The sequence below is a fragment of the Bos grunniens genome, chromosome 28 (assembly GCF_055505025.1).
Source record: "Bos grunniens cultivar Pamir isolate PY7600 chromosome 28, Bosgru_T2T1.0, whole genome shotgun sequence".
NCBI classification, from domain to species: Eukaryota; Metazoa; Chordata; class Mammalia; order Artiodactyla; family Bovidae; genus Bos; species Bos grunniens.
Window position 1 is genome coordinate 19,683,565 of NC_141192.1, and position 12,736 is coordinate 19,696,300.

The 12,736-nt window shown below is 50.0% G+C and overlaps 1 protein-coding gene across 8 annotated transcripts in view; it reads left to right on the top strand.

Annotated features, from left to right (window-relative positions):
* The window catches only part of LRRC20 (leucine rich repeat containing 20), a 71,478-nt gene that overhangs the window by 38,531 nt on the left and 20,211 nt on the right, over nt 1–12,736 (top strand). For 6 of the 8 annotated variants that reach the window (XM_086381564.1, XM_086381569.1, XM_086381563.1 and 3 more), the window contains one exon: nt 8,929–9,096. The exons of the other annotated variants lie outside the window; for them this stretch is intronic. In XM_086381564.1, the coding sequence (XP_086237690.1) occupies nt 8,929–9,096 (168 nt within the window). The remainder of the gene's footprint in view (nt 1–8,928; nt 9,097–12,736) is intronic. 8 annotated transcript variants of the gene reach the window in all.

A 12,736-nucleotide genomic window follows, 5' to 3' on the forward strand; every position in this document is an offset into this window, starting at 1 on the left:
AGCCAGTTGAGAGAATCTCCCATAAAATATTAGAGCTGTTTCTGCCATCTCATCTCACAGTGGAAAAGGAAGGTCAGGGAAAGAAGTGATGTGTCCAAGGTCTTCTAGCAGGACACTCACGTTACCCACTCCGCAGGCGGGATTGCCTTTCCAGACCACCTGCATTTGTTAGCTCAAGGGCCTCCTGGAGAGGACTTGACATTTGGCAGCACCTTGTGGAATGAGTGAGCAGGCCCTTTCCTGGAGACACAGCAGCAAGTACCAGAGAAATACACTCAGGGGCCCTACATTTGTGCCTCAGTTGTGAAAATATGCTTACCATGATACCCTTCCATGAGTCAGTCGTAAAAATGTACTTACCATGATACCCTTCCATGAGTCAGTCGTAAAAATGTACTTACCATGATACCCTTCCATCAGAGGTCTGTAGAAGGATGCTGTTTGCCCTCCCTCCTGTGCTCTGGTACTCCTGCCTCCCCTATACTGCCTTGGATTACAAAGAGAAGGCCCCGGTGTGCCCAGCGATTGGATTTCACAGAGGCAGCAGTGGGCCCAGGGAGGGTGACTAGGAATAGAGGGGCTGGAGCGGAGAGACTCACCTGGCTTCCACAGTGACGGCTCTGGGTCCCAACCTTTATTCTGGTTTCTCTTTCAAATAGAAAAACCTTTTCCTTTCAAGTGTGACAAGGAGGCTTGAATAGGCTTTTCTGGGCTCCTCATCTCCTGCTAGCATCCTCTTGTGGGTTCTTGACAGAGAAGGTTGGCTGCCTCAGTGTTGGGGAGAGAGCGGCCTGCTTACTCCATGCCTGTGCCTGTCAAGTGGTCTCCCGTGGGTACTCTGGACACTTCTTTTGCTGGAGTCATGGCCCGTTTGAAGTTGGATGGTCTTTTTTTTTTTTTCACTTTATTTTTTAGCCACATCATGCAGCAGGCAGGATCTTAGTTCCCCAATCAGGAATCCAACTTGTGCCCCGCCCGCCACCCTCTGCAGTGGAAGTGCTAGGTCCTAACCACTGGGCCACCAGGGTTGTCTTTAATGGTTACATCTCCTTGACATCTTTCACCCAACTTATAGTGGGAAAAAGCAAGATCTGAGATGGACAATGGCACAGATCGTATCTGTCCAAAGGGCAAGTAGGCTCTGCTGAGAGTGGGTCCCTAAGTCTGGTTGTGGCTCCTCTGGCCTGTCTCCTCCTCCCATGTTCCCATCTCTCCACTTCCTCCCGATGCAAGTTATTCAGGTCTTTTTATTGAGTGTATCCTGAGTCTGCCAGGCCAGAGGTGTCCAAGACACACCTGCAGAAACAAAGACCATCCAAGTGAGAACCAGCAGAGGCGTTTCATTCAGAGCTTGCTCTAGCCAGGGATTCAGCCACTGTCACTTGGATTTAGCAGGGAGTCAAAGGCAGACAGAGGAGTGGGAAGGATTTATAGTGGATGAAAGGGAGAAGGCTTCAGGTGTGCCTGAAGGCAGGCTGGGAGCCCAGGGAAGCTGGAGGCAGGCGGGCCAGCTGGCTGCAGGGCGTCCTGTGTGATTGCTTAGGATGTACTTCTGGCTGTCTCCTCTTGGTCCTAAATGGAATATTGGGATAAACATTAGGGAAACTCAGTAATCAAGTTCTGGCCATTTGAGGCCAACTGTTACAGAGGATGTTATTTGGCTTCCTGGATAGTTGATGGAGATGGTAGTCTGACTGCCTCCAAGTCTGACTTAACAGAAGGCTAGCTTCCTGGGTGGTTGCTTTACTAACCGGACGATTTCCTGGACAGGATGCTGCAGGTTGTGGGTCACAGATCTATTTTTATACTTGGTCTGGCCATTGTCTGTGTGTATTTTCAGTCTCATAGCCTGCTCTTCAGCTCAGTTCACTGGCTTCTCCTGAGCACCTGTTCTGGGCCTGGCAAGGGCATGAACAAGTGACTAATAACACTGGACCCAAATTCCCTGGGCATTCAGCACCCCCAGCTCCACACTGAGGGTTTTACATACATCATCTCATTTCACTGTCATAGTGTTGCAGGAAGGGGGGACCCCTTCCGGGGCCCAAAACTAGGCTCTTGTCTAACCCTCAGAAATGAATTGTCTGAGGAGACACATGTGCTGACAAAGCAAGAGATTTTATTGGGAAAGGGCTCCCAGGTGGAGAGCAGTAGGGTGAGGGAACCCAGGAGAACTGCTCTGTCACGTGGTTTGCAGTCTCGGGTTTTATGGTGATGGGATTAGTTTCTGGGTTGTCTTTAGCCAATCATTCTGACTCAAGAGTCCTTCCTGGTGGTGCACGCCTTGTTCAGCCAAGATGGATGCCAGAGAGAAGGATTCTGGGAGGTGGTCGGACAGGTGGTGTCTCCTTTTGACCTTTCCTGAACTCTTCCAGTTGGTGGAGGCTTATTAGTTCCCTGTTCCTTACCAGGACCTCCTGTCGTAAAACAACTCATGCAAATGGTTACTATGGTGCCTGGCCAGGGTGGGCGGTTTCAGTCAGTGTACTTCCCCTAACAATAGCACTGACACTTGGGAAGGATAAGAAAACCAAGAGCTGGACCTTGAAGAGCTCACAGTCTCCCAAGGAGGCAGGTGTGTAAGCACAGAAGTGAAGTGAAGTGAAGTTGCTCAGTTGTGTCCGACTCTTTGCGACCCCGTGGACTGTAGCACACCAGGCTCCTCCGTCCATGGGATTCTCCAGGCAAGAATACTGGAGTGGGTTGCCATTTATAATGTGAGGGGATGTCTACTCCAAGTCTGGAGCCTATGGGAAGTCAGTACGCTTATTATCTTTGTTTTCCATGAGGAAACTGAGGCACAGAGAACTTAAGGAACTTGCCCGAGGTCACACAGTGAGAGGATGGGGTCAGGACTGTGGGTCCAGATCCAGAGCTCCTTAATAAACTACTGATGGGAGTAAGTGTTTGCACAGTTTTGCAACTTGCTGCTTTTAGTTGGCGATAGATTTTAGAAACTGGTTCACGTCGGTACAGTGAGACCCACATTATCCTTTTCATGGGGGTGGGACGATTAGCACTTCAGTTTAGTCTGTCCCAGACTCATCAGTTAGAAGAGTCTTCTCCAAGAAGTGGATGTGGCTTTCAGAAACTTCACTCTGTTCCTCTCTGTCCCCTACAGGTAGCAATTGTCTCTGTGCGAAGCATCTTCAGTGCTGAGTATGGGCCATTTGAAGGACAATCATTGTCCCACCCAACCTGCTGACTCTGCTCTGCAGGCAGAACAGTAATTGCTCAATGATGCAGGGTCCCAGCAGCCAAGGTGCTGATTGATCCTCAGTGGGCGGGTATTTTTGGAGCTGGCACATTCCTTTTCCACCAGGCTGAGTAATTACTACAGGCTAGCCACATCTGTCCCTTAATGGAATCGGCAGGGCTTGTCTCTCCCCTGGGGTCAGTCTGAGGCCCCTGAATCAGCCCTGACAATTGTTCAAGATAAGGATGATGCAGAAGTAATAAGAGGAGCTTGGGGGAAGGAGAGATCCATCTAGCCAACACTAGAAACCACAGTTCAGAAGAGATAGTAAATAAGGGAATGTCAGGCCTGTCTGCTCTCAGGCGGGGGACAGCCTGGGGAGTGAGATAAAGGAAGTCCTCCCAGAGCCCCTGTCTGTCCTCAGAGCCCAGGTTGTTTGACTCTGAACCCTGGCACAAAACAGCAGGAAGAAATATGCGGAGCTCCTTGAATATAGCTCCCTGGGCCAAGAGGGCATTGAGACTCTGGGCATAATTGTGAAAGTCTGATTGATTTTCCTGGAAGCCACATGTCCCAGCAGCAACCACCTTCTCTTCTTTTATCTTTTGAGTCTTGCCTTTAATGTTAGCTTTTAATTTTTTTTCCCCACAGAAAGCTCCATAATCCAGTAATTAAGTCTTGTGGATCTCATACCCCTCTAACAGAAACAGTTCCATTTATTGAGTGCTTTTACTTTTCAGAGATTATCCTTTTCATGTTCAAATACAGGACCGAGCACACAGTAGGTGCTTAATAAATGTCTATATTTTGCCACACATCCTGCTTTTCACAAGACTCACAAATCATTCTCACAGCCGTGCATGGGCAGGGAGGACCTTCTCACGGAGGCTGTTCAGGGAAAGGATGGGCCTAAGGACACATGACGAGTTAGGTCAGTACCAGCTCCTCTTGGTTTTTAGCCCGTCATTCATGCACCACTAAGTAAGCAGAGACTTGCTGAGGATCTACTCTGAGGACAGGTGCAGCAGGAACTAGGCACGCAAAACTAGAAAAAGAAGGCCCACTTCTCGTGGGGAAGCTGGCTGGGGTTTGCATCCTAGCTTGGGGGTTGGGAGAGGAGAGTCAGATTAGCTAGGGGAGAGGGTGGGGTTCTGTGTGACCTTGGACAAGTTATTTCATCTCTCAGTAAACTGGAGGTAGCAGATGATCGTAAAATGAAAATGATGATTGTGTGTAAACCCCAGAAAACTAGTGCCTGGAGCAGAGTGCTGCTCCTTAGATGTTAGCCATCATTATTCCTTTTAGTTTCAAGCCCCATATCCTGAAAGACTGGGCATCTGGCATAAGAGCTCTTGCCTGGAACCCCCTCCCCCATCCAATCCCAGCACTTCAATACTTTGTTAACCCAGCAGGAGCCTGACTCACTGGCGTGGGTTCACACTGCCTTTCTAGTGCAGATCTGGGCCCCCTTTGAAGATCAGTAATGGAAAGCTTTCCCTTCCTGGCCAGTTTCAGCACAGCCCCTCCGATTACCCTAACACAACCAAGGAGCTGAACGCCAAGGGTGCAAACCCTGCTTTCCAGCCACAGTTCCCTCTGCGCCTTTTGCTTTTCAATGATGCTTCTGAGCTGGTGGGGAGGCTGCCTTTCAGGCCGACTCAGCTCCTCCTTCTTGCAGCTGAGCATCGCCTTAGACCCTGGAGCTGAAAAAAGGGCTGGGCTTCAGAGAGCAACCTTCCCTGGGGAACAAGAAGCTGGGCAGGGGTGTGATTTTGTAGCCCCAAGCCTCAGTCTTGACAGCAGTGATCTCTAGAGGAGGATACACCAAGCGATGATTTGGAAACCTGCCTTGGCTTTATTGAGTAAAAAAGCAGGAATCAAAAGAGCATATAGGCTATGATTCCATTTTTTAAAAATATTTATTTATTTGGGTGCCCTGGGGCTTAGTTGAGGCATGTGGGATCTTTAGCTGTGGCATGGAAACTCTTAGTTATGGTATGTGGGATCTAGTTCCCTGACCACGGATTGAATCTGGGCTACCTGCATTGGGAGCATGGAGTCTTAGCCACTGGACCACCAGGGGGGTCCTCCTCCATTTGTTTTTAAAATAGTATCTATCCATCCATCTATCTATTAGTATGTACATAGAAAAATATAGACTAGTGAACACCAGACAACTGTGGTTCTAGGGGTGGAAACAGGATTTTCATTTTCCGTGTTCCATGTTTTTCTGATGTCTCTATTTTTACAATGAGCACACAGTGCCTTTTATCAGAAGATGCGTTTAAAGTGAAACAAACTGTATTGGTTACGACAGGCCAGTTTTGGATTAAAGTGAAAGTAAAAGTCGCTCAGTTTTGTCCAACTCTTTGCGACCCCATGGACTGTAGCCTGCCAGGCTCCTGTCTGTGGAATTCTCCAGGCAAGTATACTGGAGTGGATTGCCATTCCCTTCTCCAGGGCATCTTCCCAACCCAGGGATCAACCCGGAGTCTCCTGCATTGCAGGTGGATTCTTTACCATCTGAGCTACCAGGGAAGCCTCAGTTTTGCATTAGGAACTCAGACGGTAAAGCGTCTGCCTACAATGTGGGAAACCCGGGTTCGATTGCTGGGTCAGGAGGATCCCCTGGAGAAGGAAATGGCAACCCACTCCAGTACTCTTGCCTGGAAAATCCCATAGACAGAGGATCCTAGTAGGCTACAGCCCATGGGGTTGCAAAGAGTCGGACACGACTGAGCGATATAACTTAATTTTAAATCTCAGTGGCTTCAAACAACAAAATCTTGTATTTACAGTTGGGATAGCATTGAGTGTCTGTAATAGTTATCAGCACTGTTCACATGCCTGAGTGCTAGGCGACTTGCTGTCTTCATTGGTGATGGAGGACTAGACCTGAATCTTCTTGAGAAGATAACCCAGCACAAATATGGCCCAGGAGGGCTGTGCACAGAGTGGGGAAAATATTAAAACAGTGACAACAATAATCTCCCTTGATGATAGTAAATTTCAGCAAGAACATCTAATTTTAAGTAGCACATCTTTCTGAAGCTTCTCCCGAATAAACCAACTGCAAGCGTTGTCCATGGTAGCTAGCCAGGCGACCCTGTGTGTGTCAGGAGGGTGTGGAGAGTCAGTAAGTGGCATGACTACAATTGCAGAACCTAGAGCCACACTGGCCTCAGGGCAGAACCTGGCTCTGCTGTTTTTAATGTCCCAATCTATATGATGCGATCCATTCTACACCACTTCAGTGGGTCATCGTTAAGGATTAAGTTGAGGTGAAACATGGTAACATTGAAAAGAGGGTACCAGCATGTGGTGAGTATTCAAGACGGTTTGCTCTATCGATCATTATGTAATCCGTCCCCTGTGCCGTCCTGCCCTGATCCTGTCTGCTCCTCCCAAGAGGACCTGAGGTATCCAGATAGCGTGTGTCAGGAGGATCTGTTGTACTTTTGGGATGGACCACCTAATGAGCAAATAATCTGTAATTTGATAGGAGTAAAAGTTGCCCTTTTCTAGAATGGGGTTCACCCAGATGGAATCAAGCCAGAAAGTCATGAGGAGAAAAAGAGCTTAGGAAGAAGAACCTGCTGTTCAGAGTGGTTCTTGAGCAAACATTGCTGAAACAGGAATGCCTTGTTTGTCTTGGAGTTTTTTCTAAAGTTTTTATTTACTTATTTTCTTATTTGTTTTTGGCTGCGCTGGGTCTTCTTTCCGTGTGTGGGCTTTCTCCAGTTGTGGCGAGTGGGGGTACTCTCCAGGTGTGGTGCACAGGCTTCTCACTGTGGTGGCTTCTCGTGTTGCAGAGCATGGGCTCTGGGGCGCTTGAGCTTCAGTAGCTGTGGCTCACGGGCTCCAGAGCGCAGGCTCAGTAGTTGCAGTGCATGGGCTTCGTTGCCCCGAGGCATGTGGGATCGCCCCAGAGAAGGGATTGAACCTGCATTGGCAGGCGTACACCTAACCAGTGGACCACCAGGGAGGTCCTGACTTGGGCTTTTTAATTAACCTCATTGATGAGGGAGCAGTCTTGACCCTCTGACACCTGGGTTGTTGACGTTGGTTTGTAAAGCTTGGAAGAGCAAGCCTCCCACAGCTCTGAGCCTGAACAGAAGATCCCTGCCCTCCCGCTTCTCCCCCAACCCTGAGAGGAGAGGACATGATGATGCAAAAGCCTGGGGATGATGTTCATTGTGGCCACACATGATGGCAAGGAATTTAAAGAGCCTTTGAGTCATGAATGCAGCAAGACAGAGATGTGGAGAAAAGCTATTGAACAGCAAAGAAATAGAGCTGGCAGGGCACGCTGTGCTTTCATTAAAACGCTGTCAGTCAGATGAAAAGCTTTTCAGCTTCTCAACTGCGGAGATGCCCCTGGCTGATCCCAGGCACATCTCCCCAGCAAGACTCACAGACTGTGCTCTGCACGGAGGTGTCTCCAGCCTCCCCCAGAGGCTCTGCTCCCTGAAGGCCTCACTCAGCCCTGACCTGATATCAGTGCCTGGATGGACCCCTCCCCAACCCCACTTCCCTTAGGAAATGGGACTGTCGTTCCATCCCTCCCTTCCTTCTCTTATCCGTGAATCTCAGGGAACGTGGGGATATAACATCTGACCACCAGTTGGGATCTGCCAAGTGTGTGTGCTTTGGGGCAGGTTATTTGACCTCTGTGATCCTCAGTGCTCTCATCCATAAATTGGGAGATATTTGTGAGATTTCATGAACAACTAATACATTGCCTAGGACATAGCATCACTCATTAAATATTCACACCTGTCTCCTGTCATCTTGGTCACGTTTATCCCATGTTTAGTGACCAGTGCCAGGACATCCAGGCCATCCCAATCCTGGCTTCTCTGCCACCTGGAGGTGTAATCTTGGCAAATTGCTTAACCTCTCTAAGTCACCATTTCTGCTTCCATCAAATGGAACAGAGTAAGACAAATCTTGCAGAGCTGTTCTGAGGATCAAATGAGACAATAAGTATGTGCTCCCGGTGGCGTCTGGGACTCATAGTAAGTAACAAAGGAAAAAGGAGCTCCTGTTACCACTTCTGTAGTACCGCAGTGGAGTCCAGCAAGATGATGTTGTGTGACTTCTCCTGTGTTGTGTGAAGATCATCCCAGAGGACGTTCCAGGGCAGCCGGGGCCTGGACCCGAGTGTGAGTGCTGGACCTGCAGATCCTCAGCCTAATCATAAAGGGTCTGGGCTACCTGGGGGAGGAGGCCTTGGGGATCCACTGAAGAATTACAAGCTCAGAGCTGTGCTCATGAAGTGAAATATGTCCCACTGTGCAGCATTGATTGGAAAGGGGCTGGAGGCAAGAGTCCAGGGAGGAGGCTGCCAGAGTGGTCCAGGTGAGAGGGACTGGGAGGAACAAAATCAAGAGCCTGTTTGAGCTGCAGTAAGGAAAGCCTGTCTGGTCATTCTGGATACCTCAATGCAAGGATTCTGTAGCCCCTAAACCAGCCTCAGGAAGGACCCCAGATGTGCCATCCTGAGCAGGGGTGAGAGCCTTGCTTTCCAAAGCCAAAGCAGGGCACCTAGCTGGAATGATGGGTGGCAGTGGTTGGGGTTACCCCTCCTTTTGCATGACTATGGAATTCGCCCTTTGGGAAGACTTCTTTCTGATCTGGGTTTCCTCACTGCTTTCCTGGCCCAGGCAGTCACTGTGGTCTCTGGGTTGTTTCCACTTCCCCCCTCCTTACTCTTCCTTCCCACCTGGCAGAACTCCGCCTGGAAGGGAACTTCCTGCACCGCCTTCCCAATGAGGTCAGCACCCTGCAGCACCTCAAGGCCATTGACCTGTCCCGGAACCAGTTCCACGACTTCCCCGAGCAGCTCACCACCCTGCCTGCGCTGGAGAACATCAATCTGGAAGAGAATGAGATTGTGGGTGAGTGGACCCAGCCCATGGCCCTGCCCCTCCTCTGTCTGCAGAGCCTGTCCTGAGCTCCTTTGCCTGGATTGAGGCTCACAGGGTCTTCTAGGGCACAAGGGATGGGGCTCTGGAGGCAGAGTTTCACAGACAAGAGTGCAAGGCTGGGCTTTCTGGTCTGAGATTCCTGAGTACAGGACATTGAGCCTAGAAAGGTAACTCTTATGAGGTCCTGCTGCCTGCCAGGGGCCAAGCTGGACACTTGCTTTCACCTGGCAGGTAGAAGGTCTTGGCTTTTCACACCGCGACCCCTGAACTAGTTGGGCCACCTTGGACCTCAAGCTCTCCTCTTGTCTTCATCTGCCAGCCTTGGCTGCCTTTACGACCCTTCAGCTCAGACCTTCTATGTGTTAACTCCTGCCTGAGCTCCTGGCTCTCCCTCCCTGGCTTCACAGGAGCTCTTTGCCATGATTAAGCAGGAGCCCCTGGGCAAACAAGTTCAGAACAGCCTCTCTGTACCTTCCAGTACAAATGCTCTCCCCCTCAGGGAAGCAGGAGGTCTCCCCCTCCGAGTTGGAGGTGTGCCTCCTGCAAACAGCAGACCCCAGCAAGCTGGGTTCCTCTGAGGTGGAAGAGGGGTTCCTTTCTTCCTTTGGTAACACTTGCATACCTCTTGGTCTCATTAGACCTCAGCATCCTCTCCAACTGCTGTCTAGCCCCTCCAAGGGAGAGCCCGGCACTCACAGGGTCCCTCAGCGCCCCTCCTCCTCGGCTCTTCCTGCTGCTGCTTTGGCAGGCTCTGGAAGCCCATCTCCAGCTCCATGTCGCCTTCTCTCACGTGGCCTCTAATGTTGATGGTTAATAATAACCCCCTTCAGTTATGCGTTCATTTTTGTAAGCTCTTTTGCAGGCATTATGCTATTAGATTAAAAGCAAGAGGCCTCTGGTGGTTCGGTGCTGCCTGGTGCACTGGTGAGCCTCCCTTCTATCAAGGATGCTGCCTGCAGGGCTCAGGCTCTGGCTGAGTGGGAGGGGGAACCAGCTAAGCTCTGAATTTCGGGGTCCATCCTTTTACAGGTGTGTAAACTGAGGCTCAGAGAGGTCATGACAGAGCATGGGGTTACACAGTGAGACCACAGAAATGCCAGGCTAAGAGTGCATGATTCTAAAACTCAGCCCTATGCCTGGAGAGGGCTTCCCTTGTCTGGCCTCTGGGAAGGCCCTGGGAGTGGGCTCTGGTTCAGACTTGCCATCCTAAGACCAGGATCACTGAGTTGCTGGCCCCTGGGTTAGCATCCCCTGGGCCACTTGGGCCCTTGTGCTGTCTTTAAGCAGAAGCACCTGTTTACTGTAAAGCTCATGACCACCTAGGGCTTCCCTCATAGCTCAGTTGGTAAAGAATCCGCCTGCAATGCAGGAGACCCTGGTTCAATTCCTGGGTCGGGAAGATCCTCTGGAGAAGGGATAGGCTACCCACTCCAGTATTCTTGGGCTTCCCTGGTGGCTCAGCTGGTAAAGAATCGACCTGAAATGCCTGCAGTGTAGGAGACCTGGGTTCGATCCCTGGGTTGGGAAGATCTCCTGGAGAAGGGAAAGGCTACCCACTCCAATATTCTGACTTGGAGAATCCCATGGACTGTATAGACATTACTTTGCTGACAAAGGTCCGTCTAGTCAAAGCTATGGTTTTTCCAGTAGTCATGTATGGATGTGAGAGTTGGACTTTACAGAAAGCTGAGCACCAAAGAATTGATGCTTTTGAACTGTGGTGTTGGAGAATACTCTTCAGAGTCCCTTGGACTGCAAAGAAATCAAACCAGTCCATCCTAAAGGAAATCAGTCCTGAATATTCATTGGAAGGACTGATGTTGAAGCTGAAACTCCAGTACTTTGGCCATTTGATGCGAAGAACTGACTCATTTGAAAGGACCCTGATGCTGGGAAAGATTGAAGGTAGGAGGAGAAGGGGATGACAGAGGATGAGATTGTTGGATAGCATCACCTACTCAATGGACATGAGTTTGAGCAATCTCCAGGAGTTGGTGATAGACAGGGAAGCCTGGAGTGCTGCAGTCCATGGGGTCGCAAAGAGTTGCACACAACTAAGTGACTGAACTGAACTGTATAGTCCAGCGAGTGGCAGAGTCAGATGCGACTGAGCGACTTTGACTTTCTAGAGCACCGGGGTCTTGCCTTGAGCTCTTGATTCTTGGCCAGGCCCTCCTTGCTGGGCCCTTCCTCTGCTGCCTTTTGTTCTTCGAGGCATTCCTGATGTCTGCTGCTTTTCCAAACGGGGCAGTAACCAAGAAAGGACTACTTGTTTGGGCTAATGTCAAGACCAGAGCTGGGTGGGTAGCTGCAGGCAGGCAGGTCAGGATAAGTATTGGCCATTGGCTTCCTCACTTCCTGACTGTATCTTTGAAAGACTTGCATCCCTTCTCTAAACTTCTGCTGCTTCTCCACTTTCACATGGTGGTTCTCCGACCCTCCCCAAACCCCTGCCCCAGAAGGTGGCTTTTCCTCAAGCAGGAGAGCAGGGTGAGTGGGCATCTCTGCTGGCTGTAGTATAAGAAATGCCTCTCCCCAAAATGAGAAGTACAAGGTGACAGATCCCCTAATCTTCCCCCCTCCAGCAAGGCTGACAACATTCCTTAGCAGCAACAGCTCCCAGAACCTAGATCAGCTGTTTTGACTTATTCTTTTGTACACATATCTCTTCCTTTCTACAGAGTGACAGTAATAACTCTGCACATGGAAGCATCTTGCAGTTTACCAGGAATGCTCATGTGCAGGCCCAAGACAAGAGGGTGATCATCCCATTTGATAGATGTAGAAACTGACGCACTAAGATCCCCCCGGCCTTCATGGTCAACTGTCTATTGTACACCTGGCCAGGTAACAGAGACTTCAGCCCTGGGCTGTGTTTCCCAGTGAGTTCCTGCTGCCCAGGCTGGGGGACATGGGGAGACTGGGGAATGCCCCTGCCTCCAAGTTTTCCCCAAGTGCCCAGCAGCTCCTAGAGGTGCTTGGCTGATCCCAGGACTGCTCCACTGTGGGATGCCCTGGGCGTTCTCCCTGCACCAGGTGGAGAGAGGGGCACATGGAGGCAGTGGTGGTTCCTTGCCGGAATCTCCTCACTTCTACGTTCTACCTGTCTCCAGCCCACCCTAGTTACTTGGATGGTTTCCTGACTCCCAGACCAGCAGAAGACCAGGCCACAGCCTCTGCAGCCCAGGTTGGAGGGAGGAGGGCTGTAATCACAGTGAAGTAGGTGAGGGCTGCACACGCCTTCATTATGGAAATAGCTTTGTCCTGTTCGCTTGTTGTAGCCGATCTCCCACAGGAGCTCACTGGGATAATTGTGGTAGGGACTTAGGATGTCTTCAGTGTGGCTTATTTTTCCCCTCAGAGCTCTCAGAGGGGATTGGAAGATTTTCAAAAAAATGTTTTCTAAAGAAATAAATTGGAGGTGCATGAATCTCCTTACAGCTTTAATTTGGTAAGTAGAGAACAAGCAGCTCTGAAACTAGCTCCAGGTGCATCTGAAGGGACCTCCTCAATAGATGCCTCTGGCCCAGCCTCAGGAAGGCCTGGAAGCTTCCAAGAGCAGTAGCATCATCTTTTTTTTTATTTTAATATTTATTTTTTTTCCATTTAT